Source organism: Thermobia domestica, chromosome 4 (genome assembly GCF_964235325.1).
Source record: "Thermobia domestica chromosome 4, izTheDome1.hap1.1, whole genome shotgun sequence".
NCBI classification, from domain to species: domain Eukaryota; kingdom Metazoa; phylum Arthropoda; class Insecta; order Zygentoma; family Lepismatidae; genus Thermobia; species Thermobia domestica.
Window position 1 is genome coordinate 41,132,586 of NC_137457.1, and position 15,214 is coordinate 41,147,799.

The 15,214-nt window shown below is 35.4% G+C and overlaps 1 protein-coding gene across 2 annotated transcripts in view; it reads right to left on the minus strand.

Annotated features, from left to right (window-relative positions):
• LOC145683302 (brachyurin-like) overlaps positions 1–12,747 on the minus strand; it is a 365,263-nt gene extending 352,516 nt beyond the window's left edge. The window contains exon 1 of one of the 2 annotated variants that reach the window (XM_081754664.1): positions 12,692–12,747. Coding sequence is in view for 1 of the 2 variants with exons in the window: in XM_081754662.1 (XP_081610788.1) it covers positions 12,614–12,616 (3 nt within the window). In the remaining variant the exon portion in view is untranslated. Of the gene's footprint in view, positions 1–12,613 lie in introns of both variants that reach the window. The other variant, XM_081754662.1, reaches the window with a different exon arrangement.
• Between the last annotated feature and the right edge of the window lie 2,467 nt (positions 12,748–15,214).

Below are 15,214 nucleotides of genomic sequence, written 5' to 3' on the forward strand. Positions count from 1 at the left end.
TGCTCCGATAATAGCGCCATATAACCCTGTAAAACCATTGTTATTAGTGACTGACGATTCTATGTCTATAATAGGAGAAATCCTCTACATCGCTGCTTAGTGTATTTTCATATTTTTTCAAGAACATTAATAAAAAGGAGACTAATCTCAACATCTTGGGAATTGTAGCGCTTAGTCTCATCTCTTGTCTCAAAGCTGGTCGTTATCATATTTTGGGTAAACAATCTGTTTAGCCTTTCCATCGATCTCGGGCCACGGTTCACAAGGGCATTCAGAGAATTGAAGAGAAATGTCAACAATCACCGTCTCACAACAACTATTGAAGAGAATTACCTTAAATTGAAATCAGACGATCACGATCCAACGTAATTCTCCGAGGGAAGGCTTGCAAGTCGCAAAACCTATGTTTTTAAGAAAACTGGAATAATTGAAATAAATCTCGAAATGAACCAAATTTGGTCGGATAAACGGGAAAATTATACGCTCGTAAGTTGGTATTAATATTGGTGCTAATAGTTATAATTCAAACTGTCAACAAGGGGCGAGTACGTTTCAGCTCGTCCCCAGATTATCTCATTAAATCATAATGAAAATTAATAAAGTTGGTACAGTTATTCTTTAATTCTTAGATATTCGAGAAATCCAATTTAAACACATTACAGCATCAAGTCAGACTATTTCTCCCTAATACAGTCTGAGTCTATAGTGCATAGACTTCTACACTATGCCCAGCTCGGCTGGATTCAGTTTTATGCTTGCTGACACAGCCGACCAACGTGGCCAAAACAATATGGAAAAACATTAGATTTCTGTGGTCTGTCATGGGCAAACAGAGACTAAGTTCGCTTTTATAATCGCCTAATAGTTAAAAATTCCTAACTTGGACAAAGTTCACATTAGAACTCCCGTTTTGGAACGGAGGAGCAGGCTGCTTACATTCGGTCCTAAGCTGGCGGACGTAGGCGTATATCGACTACTTTACTACTATGCGCTAATGTTTATTCTCGTTACATGTTTGCTAGTGTTCTACTCACCGTGTGGATTATATCAAAGAGTATCCTTCTAAATAACGCGTATCGAGTTCAGATAAACACTGCGAAACACTCCTATCTGACCCCGAGGGGCTACGAACTCGCGTTTATATACTCGGGAAGTAAGGTATCCATAACCTTGGGTCGGCCCACAAAAGGAAGGATGGGATTTCTGTAATCTTGGACACGTCTCATTAGAGTGGGATGGAAGAAGACACAACAATAGAAAGAGAAGATATTATTTCCGCATTTGTCTGAATACCGGAAATCGCATCTTTTCATGAATTCCTGCAAAATCACATTTTTTCAACACAAAGCTTTATATGAGAAAACTGATAGAATTTCTTGAAGAGAACAACGATCTAGCAGAATGCATTAAAGTAAATTTAATGGGAAAGAATATTCTCCTTATCGTCCAGATCAGATACTTATCGTTTAAAACAGCGTTTTACCTCCTTAGCTCTGTTCAACATCAGAGATCGCCGTTAATTCTGTCTGCTATCACTCACATACCAACCTCTAACAAGTCCCCTTTGCCTATTGCGTTCATTACACTCCTAACACAAAAGCCAGGAATCCAGGTTCCGACCGGTTCAAAGCTAGTTTACGGCCATTTACTGCTTCGCCATTGACCTACATCGAACCTAGGATAGAACTTGCAAACGTTAGGTATGATCATGTATACAGTCGCCCAAGATTCCTGTTACATTCAACCCACCAAATACAACTCACAACCTTTTATTGTGAACCAAGCCCGACTGGAAGTGGAACGAGGATACCTCTCATTCGTGTTCCAACCCAGCAGAAAAGCGCTTTTTTCCTATCAAGGTGTCACTAAGATTTTAATGTGAATATAAAATCTACCTACATTATTATATTTTAATTTTTTATATTTTTTCTTTTCTCTTGCTTATAAGTATTTTTTATACTTAACAAGAAGTAAATTTCTTCCTGTCCGCGCTTCCAGTGCTGAACTCGGTTAAGATTTTCTGCAACATTCTATATTAATATTCACCATTTGTATTTTTCTCAACTTCACTTATCTTATGTGTTCGATGCCCGTTTACAAATCAAGAGAGGGCCTTACCTTGAAAAAATAGGAGCTCAAAGCTTGTATCGTAAGATCCACTTTCACTTCTTTTAACTGAAGGTCACTATATGACCTTCAGTATATTGGGCGCCCTCGCCCAAGTATACTGCGGGGTAGTGGTATAGTTTGAAGAAGAAAGTTTATGAAATAAAATAAAAATCAATTTATGTTCACCTAGTTTCCTTACAACTAACTATGATCTTGATACATTACTATTTCTACAATTAGTCAGGGTACTAGTGTTTCTCCGATTAAACTCATTAGGAGTACTTATTGTTTCTTATACTCAGTAGGAACTCATCAACACTCTTCATGACTTATTAGACTTATTAGACTTCATGATCTCTATTTGAAGCTGCTAAAATTGTGAACAGTTCTATTGTGTTTTACTTTTTCCACTTTCTTATCTATATTTCTTTTTCAGGTCATAAACTTCATCTATTAGTTGGTTCACAATCTATCTGATGTATACCTTCTATAAACTTTACTATTGACCTTATTCCTATTACATTTCCTAAATCAATCGTTTACTATTTTATTCGTTATAAATCTTCTTCGTGTTTCCCGTTGTTCGTATAGAATGATTTTTTTTTTACTTTGAAACGTGACCAGTTCACACACTTACTAGTATGTTTTTCATTATGTTAATCACAAATCATTTTTGAACACTTTTTACCTGATACTGGACATTATTATTTATCCATTCAGGTTTTTGACTTTGTAGGTCCGCACCAGGTTTCACGTAGGCAATAGTTAGGCTATGGTAATGTTCGCAATCACTAGTATTTATTTTTTCTTGTGATTTCATGGGCAAATCCACCATTATCCTTTGGGCATCTTGGCAACATATATCTTGCTGAGCTAGGTGACAAATCCATTCGTGAAAGTATTGGCATGAATCTTGTTTTTGGGTATGTCCAGTTGAGACGAATAGGATTCCATGGTTCATACTAGAAAGTTTCCAACGGTTTACTTCGTTCAATGAGGGCTTTTTTTAAGTTATGAGAAAGTTAGAGCGAGAAATAGATGGGGCGCATGACTATGCCTCTAGTATTTTAACGATATGTTCGTCCGTAGACCATGTTAGCCTATACGAGAAGTATAGATAGTACAGGAGGATAACTTGGCTGTGTACGAGTGTAAGTGTGATTTTTCTTCTTCCTTTCTGCTTTGTTCTGACGCTTCCCTTCCTTTTGACTTGTGACTAATGAAATTCTAGGGCCCATTGTACGAAAACTTCTTTAGAGGTATTACGTTTGATATTAAGGCTTTTAATGTTGTTAGAGATTCAGCCCCCAAAAAAGATCGGAGGCATAACTGTGCCCCTGGTATTATAACGAGATACTGATCCGTAGACCATGTTGGCTTATATCAGAAGTATAGATACTAGAGGAATGAAACTTACCTCTGTACGAGCAAGACGGTACGTATCTCTCGTGTTCTGGACTCTCAGAGTGGATGTCCTGGCTTTCCTTCTTGTAGACATTAAGACGATAGCTGTCTTCCAGCTTAATTAGGGGAAGGCTGATTAGTGGCTCTGGAAAGAATGTATTCTTTCTCAGATGTGGATTTGTTATGGTAATAACGTCTGCTTCCTCATAGAGATTCATTGGATAAAAGAGGAGAAGCGAACTATGTTGCCTCGCAATGCTTCTAGAAACCTCTTCCTTTGTTCCTTGACTTCCAGACCGGATGTTCATACTCCTTCGTCCAAGGGAGGTAACTCGCTTGTTAATGTGTCAGTCTACGCAAGTTGTCTGGAGGTGCACATCTGAGCATCGCTGTCGTATATGTGGGATATCGAGATCAAGTATATTAATTCGATTATACCATTTTGTGTTGTGAACAATTTCCACCCTTATTACTTCTTCTGCCTACACTTTTCCTAGCGGTTCCTTAAAGATGGTGGGTTGAAAAACTTCTGGTGTGTGTAATGTAGTCAATTATTACCTTGTGTACATAACTTGATCGTAGTATCATGAATACTTGTACGTGGTTATGTGTGTAATGAGGTTCTACTGTATGGTTCAATATCCGCCCCAATTATCACTAGTTCATTCCGTACGAATATTGTTATTTTCCGGTGTTTGAAGGTTTTTTATTTTCTGTATGTTTTCATAGGTTCAAAAGGGGTCAACCTCTGAACTGTGTGACTATTGTATGTGAGTCTAGGTCTGTACTCTAATCGTAGTGACATTAGTAGGGTTACAGCGTCTAACATGGAGAAAGCAGAGCCGGGGGCCGTTATCCCATTCCCTCGTTCACTGACTAATGGGTTTGGATGAAGCCAGAAGTGTCTCATTTGTCTGTGATGTCTTTCCCTGTGACGGCCGATGAACGTGTGTCAATAAGTATTCTTGCATGTGAAATTTGTGTGGTGTTTAGTTTGGTGTTTATTAGTGTTTATTAGTGCAGACTATTCGTATTTGCAAGAAGCAAGAAAATATTAATTATTTATTTATGTATTTTGTGTCTTGTGTTCCATGCTATTGTGGTAATGCTGCGTTAAATAATTTTGAACACATTACAGGTACGTGCTTAAAAGTATGTCTGCTGTCTAAGCAAACTAGGGTTTGTAAAGCTCTTACAACAACGTGTTACTGTATTGGCACTGAATTTCATAATTATAAGAATACTTTCATGAATAACGTGATCACAAGGCATTCTTCACACAGTCACTCACAGTATTACTACTCACTACGTATAACAAAAGACATACTTTTCAGCACAACCCAAGAATGACTTAGTCTAATTGTGATCAATTTTCCTACTTATATATATATATATATATATATATATATTATAGCGATATAAGATTTTATTATTTTATTTTTGGTGATGGAAATTAATATTTATTCAAATGGAAATTAAAGAGATTAAATTGTAGTAGTAATGAAATGTTGTCATGTCTTACAAACACGTGTATTTGTTTATTTGTTTATTTACGTCAATGATTGTAGTTGTGTTATGTTGATAAATGTGTTGAATGTTGTTACTGAATTAATGGCTAGACGCTAAGTCGTCACTTTATTTGTTTTGTTTTGATTTGTAACATTGTGTAGGAAATATGTAAAGTCATCAATGTGAAATGTTGTATATGTTAACATTGACACAATTTGACTGTGGCATAACTGTCAGATTTGCAAAGATTGTTGGTCTGGGAATTGTGTCACGATGTATTACGGGTTGAAACCAATGTTTCACCAATAGTTGAGTAAACAGAAAGGATCAACGAAGCGAATTCCAGTGTGTCTGGAATCATGAACAAAAACCTTAATAGCATGGGGATGAACTGACGTTCAGAAATTGCTACTAGCCATTGTCTGAAATGAGTAGGTCGAAGTGAATTGAGAAGAAAAGATACCACATTTAAGCTTCAATTAAGAAATGTATTAGTCTCATTAATATCACGATGTGTGAGTGAATGTTTGTGTATGAATGTAGTATAACAAGTCAGATCACAAATCGTAAACCTCTAGAAATTGTGTCACGATCAACACGTACATAGCTGAGATACACATACCTGTTTTATGATAAGTGTTTGGACTGGATAATTATACTTCACAATGCTGGATCTCCTAATTTGGATAGTCGGTAATTTGTAGTATCCGACTAGATGCCAACCATAACTATTGGAATATGGTTGTCGTTGAAGAAGAGTAGATCACCCTTGATCTATTCGTAATTGAATGGATTGCAGCTCACTGCTTGTCTGCTAATGGCATCCAAAGTATTTCTCCTTCCTCTGATCTACTTCTGATCCCAATCGTCTCCAACGAGAGGTTCTTGTTCATGATTCCAGACACACTGGAATTCGCTTCGTTGATCCTTTCTGTTTATCTCAGCTATTGGTGAAACATTGGTTTCAACCCGTATTATATCGTGACCAAATTCCCAGACCAACAATCTTTGCAAATCTGACAGTTATGCCACAGTCAAATTGTGTCAATGTTAACATACAACATTTCACATTGATGACTTTACATATTTCGTACACAATGTTACAAATCAAAACAAAACAAATAAACTGACGACTTAGCGTCTAGCCATTAATTCAGTAACAACATTCAACACATTTAACAACATAACACAACTACAATCATTGACGTAAATAAACAAATAAACAAATACACGTGTTTGTAAGACATGACAACATTTCATTATTACTACAATTTAATCTCTTTAATTTTCATTTGAATAAATATTAATTTCCATCACCAAAAATAAAATAATAAAATCGTATATCGCTACAATATAAATATAAATATATATATATATTATTTTGGCTATAAGTGATTTCCAGTATTACTGAATAATATGGGATCAGTATAGTGGTCGCAGTTCCAGCAGGGTTGCGCTCGAAACGAGACAGATCATGAGTATTCATATTTGAAATTGATATTTTTTGTCTGTATAAGATAACGTCTTTTTTAATGCTTTATTGTAACAAACAAACAAACAAACAACAAAAAACATCCCTGTACTCATATTCAAGGCCTTAACTTTGGTCAGGTGTTTCCGAGCTGAAACAGTAATTCGCAACAGTTTGCGCAACCTTGCGGGTATTTTCTATGACAGTCAGAGTGAGCACAAACTACCTTTTTACAGTATTTTTTGTACTTTAATTATTTTCTGCATGCATTTCTTGTTCCTGCATGCGTTTGATTTTTTGATCCAAATTAGTTTTGTGCGGGCAAGACGGGATAGTCCAGTCTCGAGATGTGCCAATATTTCCTCGATATTATGGATTTGATTCGGAATTCTACTTTTTTAATGGTTATTGTCTTTCCTATTTTTCTTATTACTATTAATATTATTATTATTATTAAATTATTATTATTATATTATTATTATTATATTAATCCTTCATTACCTGTACCACCTTAAGGGCTAGTATTTTATACTCCTCCTGCATTGTTATACTACCATATTGACCACTTATATGGGAGAGTCGTTGAGAACTAAGGGTATAAATACGCTATGTAGAACAAAAAAAAATGATTTATTCTCAAAAGTAGTCTACTTAAGGTATGTCCATGTTGAAATTTTGGTCGGTAGCCGTTTGGTCCTGTATCTTAGGTTTAACTGAGGTTTCCCTACTCAGCTCCTTCCTTCTCCACTTGGGCACGGTTAGGCTTTATCTGTAAGAAAGGCTCGACACAAAAATAGATATGGAAATATACAGGGGGTGACAAGATTTCACTTTTTTAATTGCGGGTAGATAGCATATATCTATTATAAGCCATTCATGCAAGAAAATTTTCGGTTCTTGCCTTTGCTCGGAACTGTTTTATTTTTTTTTATTTACTAAGAGATACCCGCCAAGTAGTGTCTGTTTGCGCGTAGTCCTATTTACTCCCTATTCTAAGTTGTAGAGTTTATCTATATTATTATTATGGTTGAGTCAAATTTGGTTTTCGTCAGTGGCTGATCAGAAGTATGGTATGCATTCTGGGCGTAGCCTCTCAACCTCTCGAGGGGTGCTTAGCCCATATTTTACCTTCCGTAGAACTACAATAGAGGCTCATTCATCTGCTGTACTCCATAAGGGTTAAAGCCGAATTCGTTATAAACTGTCAGGAATGACAGTTTCATACATTATTATCATTGCTATTTTGATGACGAAAAACTGGAGGGCGATTTGGCCCACGGGGCTCAATTCGGGAGTCGCCACTGATTGATCAATACTATTCGCAGTTGGTTGCGTTTCTTAATGACTGTATACCCGTTAACTGCTGGAAAGTTATAATATTTTTATTTCTTTCTTACCTTCTAGGTAAGTACTAGCCTATTGGGATTTAGATGAAGTGGTTCATTTACGAAAAGTATTAGTCATACCCGCGCTCATCAATTTAAATCTCTTCGTCAACAAAAAATCCTTAGCTATTAAATTGGTTGGCTGGCCAACGGAAACACAAGAACGGATAAGGAATATATTTTATACAGGTGTTCACACTGTTTTATTAGGTATGTTTTTAATGGTTTTAATGCTTTCAATGACTCTCATTTACGAAAGTATTTCCAGCTTGATTACTGTTAATCGCAGCCGTTTACATTGCTGGTTCAGGCCTTTCTAGGACACAACTTTATATTCCGCATACACTCTATCCCATAGAGTGCTTACAACTCATTTACATTATTTTGTTGTTTTTTTCGCACCAGTTTATGTATTTCCACAACTGCATCTAATGTAGGATAAATATATATATACCAACATTCTAATAAATAAGGGCTATGATAATGTTTCTTCTGTTATTATTATTTTGGAATTTATATTCACGGTAAACTAATCTTTTCCATTTACGCATTTATCCATTTAAGCAACTCACCTGTATTATGGCAATTGGCAAACTCATGACATCTGCAAAACATTTGGCCACTTTCTGTATACCCATTCCCGTCAATACTACGCATGTTCTTGTAAAGAAGTTTGGTGATACCCGAACACTAACTCTAAAGTACCAAAATTACAAAAATATTTGAATGTAATTAATTATGAAGAAATTTCTTCCAACAGTGTAAGCGCTATTGATACAATATGCAACTAGCTGATTCTTTAAACAAACATGAATGTGAAAACAATGTATTTATAAAACGCTAAGTCGTGTTCAGTTCTTACAACCAAAGATAACAATATTATGTCCTACCTACGCTCTTAAGCATACGACTTTTTGTTTAACACTAACTAAAGAAACCACGATAGTCTGCCTTTCTTTGAATTTAAAATACAAGTAATTTAAAATATTTACATTGTCAAATATTTCAAAAGATTGATATTTTCGACTTCTGTCTCAATTTAGTCTTATCCCAGGCAAGGGAATTAATTCCATTATATCATTTAACAGAATTTCCATTCAAACAAATCTATATTCTGCAAGAAATTCGTTTAAACCCGGATTTGTTTTCATAATCATATTTTTAGCAATGCGTAATGAGGTTATGTATATTACGCTTTGAAGTACGCTCTCGCCAGTTTCATAATCTTCCTCTAGTATTATTTTTTTTTCTTAAAGAAAATTGAAAAACTTAAATCTTCATATCCAATTCTGTTGTTGCGTTAAAGCATCGCAATATATAAGTACAGACTCGGCATTCGTATTTTAATCATCTGTTTCTTTCATTTCATTATCTTCATAGATACTCTGTCATTATTTTCAGGTCGTTTACGGGAAATCAGAGTCATTCATGCTGTATGGTCTTTCGTTAACCTCTTCGTCCTCGCGTATGATATTTCTGCTTTGGTATCGTTCATTAATTGTAGTATCCTTTGCCCCCCTACCTCTCTTTCTTGCTATCATACTATCTAGCACATTCCCATGATGCAGTTAATTTTCCCCCATATATCAACAAGTTTCCCTTTGTCTTCTTAGTACTATCTAAAATTGTTCTTTTCTCCCCCATAGCTTCAAACACTCTTTTCATTCATTTCGGCTCGAAGCAGCCAATTATTTCAACCCTTCTCCACACCCACATTTCGAAATTTTGGAGTAGTTTATCATCATGTTTGCGTAGTGTCTGTTTCTGATCCGTACATCTTGATATTCCACACGAATTATTTTAAATCTTATTCTCAACCCTTTATTCCAGGTCCCACAAAATAGTATTTCTTTCTTGTAAAGGTTTTCTTTGCCATTACTATTCTTGCTTTCAAGTCATGTTCACACTTCTTATCAACACTAATAATATTACTCAAGATAGAAAATTAGTCAAAAGATATATTTTCTCCCCTCCTACTTATATAATTGACACTAACACATTCGTTCCAATGGCCAATGTTGTCTAACACTTTTTAAATTCTATATTCTACGTATCACTTAATCTCAAATTCTAAGGTTTTATTAACTTTCTCTTCAGATTCTGCTACACAAGCCTTATCATATGCAAACCGTAGGAATCAAATCATTATACCTCACAACGAAATGCCATCTTCAATTTGTAGACTATTTTCCGCTATCTATTCTACATAGATATTAAATAATTTAGGCGAAAGACAGCATCCCTGTACTACCTACCTTATATTTGCACAAAACGTTGTCATTTTATCTCAAATCTGACACTTGTTGGTTCATGTATAAATTTCTTGTGAGTTTTTGATTCCATTTGAGCTGTCCCTTTATTAGAAGTGCCAACATCAGTTCCTAATTTCACGCGGTCCAAAGCCTTTTTCTACATCAATAAATACAAGATACACTTCTTTCGCGGATCACCAATTATTATCCAATTGCATCTCTTATACCCTTACCTCTTCCGAATCCGAACTACTCTTACTCAAATTTTCATTTGTTTATCGGTACAACATTGTGTTCAAAATTCTAAGCAGAGTCGGGTTGAGTGGTCCCGGTTTCGATTTTTGCTGGGGCAGTCCTTGTAGAAAATGTAAAATGTTTTTTAAGACAACCATTGTAAATGAGGTTTTCATGGAATTTCCTCATTGATACAACGGAAATGCGGGATTGGTGAATAAATCGTATGTCCATTGTCGCTTCGTCCCTTCCTTCCTTTTCGCCGGACAAGGAACGTCATTCCTAATACATGACGGGATAAATGACCTTAGATGAAGAAAGCTCAGTAATCTAAATCTAAATCCTATTGATATATGATGCATGACATATGAGAGTAAAAGTATCAATAATCCTCATGTTTCTGTTTTTAATTACTCGCTATCTTTTCCATTCTTATTTTCTATCTTCCCTTGTGTGATCCGGAGTTCCATCTATTTCACATTTGTGTACATTTCTCCTTATTTCCAGTTTTTCCCTATTCTTCTATATCTTTGCAGTTTTTTGTTAGAACTCTTCCCTTCTATATCTCTTTCTCTTTGCAACTAGTTGTATACCTTCCTGACTGTCTTTCTACTCTCATCCGTATCAACCTGTTTCCAGGTCTCATTTTCCCTCATTTTATGCAACATGTTATGTGTTTTTTTAGCCGCTTTGTGTTCTCGGTAACCTACTACTTCTTCTGCAGCCTGTTGTATTCAAAGTCTAATGTGTTCCTACTGTATCTTATTACTTGCATCTATCCCGTCGTCGTTTGATTATTTTGTCGTTTGTTTTATCATAGAAATTATTTCATAATTCTTTCGTTTCCAACTTTTACGTATTCAACATCTTGTTGCCTACTTTTCTTCCGCCTACATTGTCCACTTGAATATTCACTTAGGACAGCCCAAGATCAGAGGTCTTTGCGTTCTTCTAACTATTCCGATACTTATCCTGAATAATAAACAAGTGTATCTAACAACTCTGCTTCATTATTTTTACAGGAAATACATATTGGTGATGACGTGAACATTATAAACAAAATGCATTATATCATATGCAATATGGTATACAGTATATTGTTTTCTTGCCAATTATTACTTTGCAAATATCCGGCACCATTAAGAAAATAAAATCGACAAACACACTAAATGAATAATAATAATAGTGGTAATAATTTTGGTAATGTAACATCGTTTTCACCAGACATGTTATTCACTTATCAAAACTCCCTTTTAAGTGTAAGTGTATTTCGAGTTCTAGATTGTTCAATATTCATCTAAAAAGCAAGAGAATTGGTAATGCAGAACTGCCAAAGGGACAAAATAAATATTAATAATATATTTGTGACAGTTTCGGCATTGTCTTAACAACAACCGTAACTTCATATACTATGCTATGGATAAATTCCAGACAGTTTTTGATTACTTTGCAATTGCCTACTTGTTACTTATTTCATGCAATACCACTCTTTTATTCCTTTAGAACATAATAGTTTGTAAGCACACATAAAGCTATTTTGTTCAGAAAATGTTTCCTACTTATTTACTAGTTTGTCCACTTTTTTTACATATTCTCTTTCATTGATACACTGTGTATTTTGGTCAGTTTAAAGAAACAATAACGTTGAGATAATATTATGATTTTTACCACAATGAAAACTTGAAAACCAAAATGAACAATATATCTCTCCATTTTCTACGAACCCAACTAAAAATGCGACACATTAGATTAATTCTCTTTTGCCATTCAGATTGTTGTGAAGATTCAAGAAAAAAAATCACAAGATTCCAAAGGTTTACCTATTGATTTAAATTTCTTAAATAGTTGTGATTTGGACTTCTGTTGCAATATGTTTTTAAGAAAGATCATTTCTAATTACTGAGTTCTACTTGTATATTGTGCTTATATCACTGGACATTTACGTTATATTCGGATTTGCACGGAGATCTGAGAAACACCTCTTAGTTTCTACAAGAAGCATGTTGACTTCAAAATTAACTCCGATTTTTTGTCTTTAAAAATATCATGGAATAAAAGTATAACATGTGGGTTACGATGCCTATTCAATTAATAAAACCAATTATTAATCAGAAAATAAAACGTATATATAGGGGATCCATTCTTCTAATATATTATATTTTCGTATATTAAAATGTTGTAGTAATTAAATAAGAAACAATTAACTTACAGTGATTATATTGTGTAAGTAATATAAAATTGTATATTACCATAGTCACAAAATGAGAGCGATATAGTTAGTACAATAATCTTTAGTATCAAAGTTTATGAGACGAATGACTACCTACTGTATAAATATGAAATTATATTTGTTCCCTAAAGTTGTAATCACCTACAAACTTTCACACGTATTTTACATTCATATACTGTGTTTATAAAATAAAAATAAAATAATTTTCTTTTATTGTCAATAATCGATCAACTACATACTTCTTACCTGGTACGTGTAAGTATTTTCTTCTTATTGTTTTGAAAACAAACTTCCATACATGATTCCACACCGTGATATTTTTTTACACTGTAGCAAAAGTGTGTACAAAATTGTACATGTTGTTTAATACTTAGAGAACTAAGCATGTTGATAGAGGCTCTACAATACCAAATATTTTGCAGATAGAAATCGCTGATAATCATATAAAGTGTATTTAATATATATAAATTAACTATAACACACATATCTTAGTACGTAAATATCATATTTATATACATAATCACAAACGTAATTTTATTGGATAAGCACGAGAGTTGTCATTTGAATGTCGAAAATGTACACAATTAAAATATGATGCAATAGTAGTAGAGTGGTGGCACTTGGGGTGTTTTGACCTATTGCGCATGTACGAACTGTTTCGATCCCTGTTCCAGTTCCGGTTACTATATCGGTTACGATTCCTGATCCATTTCTGATCCATGTTTCGACTCCTGCTCCGACCCCTGTTCCGACTTAAATTCCAGTACCTATTCCGGTTCCCCCGGAGCAGACTACACACAACAAGTAGCCTTTTACACCGGACCACGCACGGGGAGAAACATTACAATTCTAATTACACTCAAAAGGAAGACTATGAACATAGTAGAACGACAATAACATTGCCGGTATTGTTTTTTCAACCAATAAATAACATCAGTGATATTTTTTACGAGCACTTTTCTGATGTGGAAAAAAAACTATGGCAACCTTGTAGATCAGAGATTAAAATAATAAGAACAGCATTTAATAATATACCATAAGTCTGGTTAATCACACACACACACAATTTACGGAGAACTTAATCCTGCTCCAGTGACCAACAACAACATACACACATACTTGCTCATATGCAGTGAAATTAAATTTCCAATTTAGTAGACATTACACACATGCGCAGAAAAATTACAGTTCCATCTCCCACGTCCGGTTCCGATTAAACTCCCAACCACCAGCAGCAGACCACAACATAGCAGATTATGAACACAGATTATGAAGACTACAACACAGGAGCTACAAAATAGTAGAGCAGAGGTTCGCTACTCGTTTGCATGGGTTTGCACGCCCATAGTATTCTCTCTCTCTCTCTCTCTCTCACACACACACACACACACACACACATATATATATATATATATATATATATACTTGGTTTACGGGGCACTTGGTAGCGCATGAGCAAACTGTTCCAGTTGCAGTGCCAGTTATGGTTGCGAAGCAGACTACGCAACGAGTACAATGTGATTTAATATAGCGATTGCGCAAGCTGTTCCGCTTCCTGTTCCGACTCAAGTTCCATACCAGTACCTGTTTCGTAGCAAACTACGGAACATGTAGGCTGTTACGATCCCTTTTTGGAACCGTTATAAAAGACTATGAAATGTTTTTTATATTCTCTAAATAACATAGTACACAGACTTGTTTACGAACGAGCAGTTAGAATTTAGTAGAAATTAAAGTCTCCGACCCCCACTTCCGATTCCAATTGAACACAGCAGCAGCAGCGGACAGCACACTACAAAGGCTGCAACATTGAACTATGAGTACAACTACACGCATGCGCAGAGAAATTACAGTTCCAACTCCCACGTCCGGTACTGATTAAACTCCCAACCACCTGCAGCAGACCACAACATAGCAGATTATGAACACAGATTACGAAGGCTACAACACAGGACCATGAACACACATTTCAACTCCTATTGAACGTAGTAGAGCAGTGGTTCGCTAGCCACTAGCGGATGGTTTTCCTTTAAGATCACACGCACACTTGGTGGAGCATACGCAAACTATTCCACTTCCTGTTCCAGTTGTGACTTATATTCCGGTTCCGAAGACACAACACAGGAGAAGCTGCAGACGACCACAAACATAGCAGCTGTTTTAAAATTTCACAAGAAAGGCTACGCAACACATACTCCAATTCAGCTATGACCACTGGCAGAAATGAAGAAGTAGCATTTAGGCATTTTTTCACTATACCTAGGTAACATACAAAGGCTGTCCCGTTTTACTCGTTCACTCCTTTACGACGAAATTAGCAAAGCAGAGATTAAAAGAAACACACACACACAGTTTAGGGGGCATCTGATGGCGCATGCGCAGTAAAATTAATGTTCGAATTATACAGGCAGGCGCAGAAAAAGTACAACTTCCAAGTTTGTACAATATTCAGGGAGTCGAAAACTGGTATTCATTTAATTTTTAGCCGCACATGCTTTGTCGTAGTGGCCATTTTGTGTAGGCGCGTGTGTGAATTTTGTACTTGTCAGACCATTCCGTTAAACGCTGCACCTCCTTTGGTTTTTAAGATAATGAGTTCTAACAAAAACCGTATGAAAGA